This window comes from Acanthisitta chloris, unplaced genomic scaffold (assembly GCF_000695815.1).
Source record: "Acanthisitta chloris isolate BGI_N310 unplaced genomic scaffold, ASM69581v1 scaffold32053, whole genome shotgun sequence".
Classification (NCBI taxonomy): Eukaryota; Metazoa; Chordata; class Aves; order Passeriformes; family Acanthisittidae; genus Acanthisitta; species Acanthisitta chloris.
The window spans coordinates 2,325-2,632 of NW_008665925.1; the positions used below are offsets into that span (position 1 = coordinate 2,325).

At 62.0% G+C, this 308-nt stretch overlaps 1 protein-coding gene across 1 annotated transcript in view; it reads right to left on the reverse strand.

Annotated features, from left to right (window-relative positions):
* Window positions 1-104: 104 nt before the first annotated feature.
* The window catches only part of DCAF10 (DDB1 and CUL4 associated factor 10), a 4,308-nt gene continuing 4,104 nt past the window's right edge, over window positions 105-308 (reverse strand). Inside the window, 1 exon segment of the mRNA XM_009071933.1 lies at window positions 105-308. This exon segment is cut by the window's right edge and continues 27 nt beyond it. Coding sequence (XP_009070181.1) covers window positions 105-308 — 204 coding nt within the window.

The window sequence follows — 308 nt, forward strand, 5'->3', positions numbered from 1 at the left end:
CCTGCGACCCACAGCAACTGTGACCTTATCCAGGTTCAGAGACTTCAGGACTAGCAGCTGCGGCGGAGTGAGCCCCACAAACATGGCAGGTCCTACCGCCACGCCTAGAACTTTGGCTGGTAGAGGGAGACACGTCCGCTAAGGCACCCCGAGGCGATCTGACAGTGCGTGGGGGAGAACTTGGTGGTGAGCACCACGTCATTGTGGGAGTAGAGGGAGCGGATCTCCCGCAGGGGGCTGGCCTCCTTGGGCAGGCAGTCCACCAGCTCACTGCACTGCATGTCGAAGCCCAGCAGGCGGATGCCGAA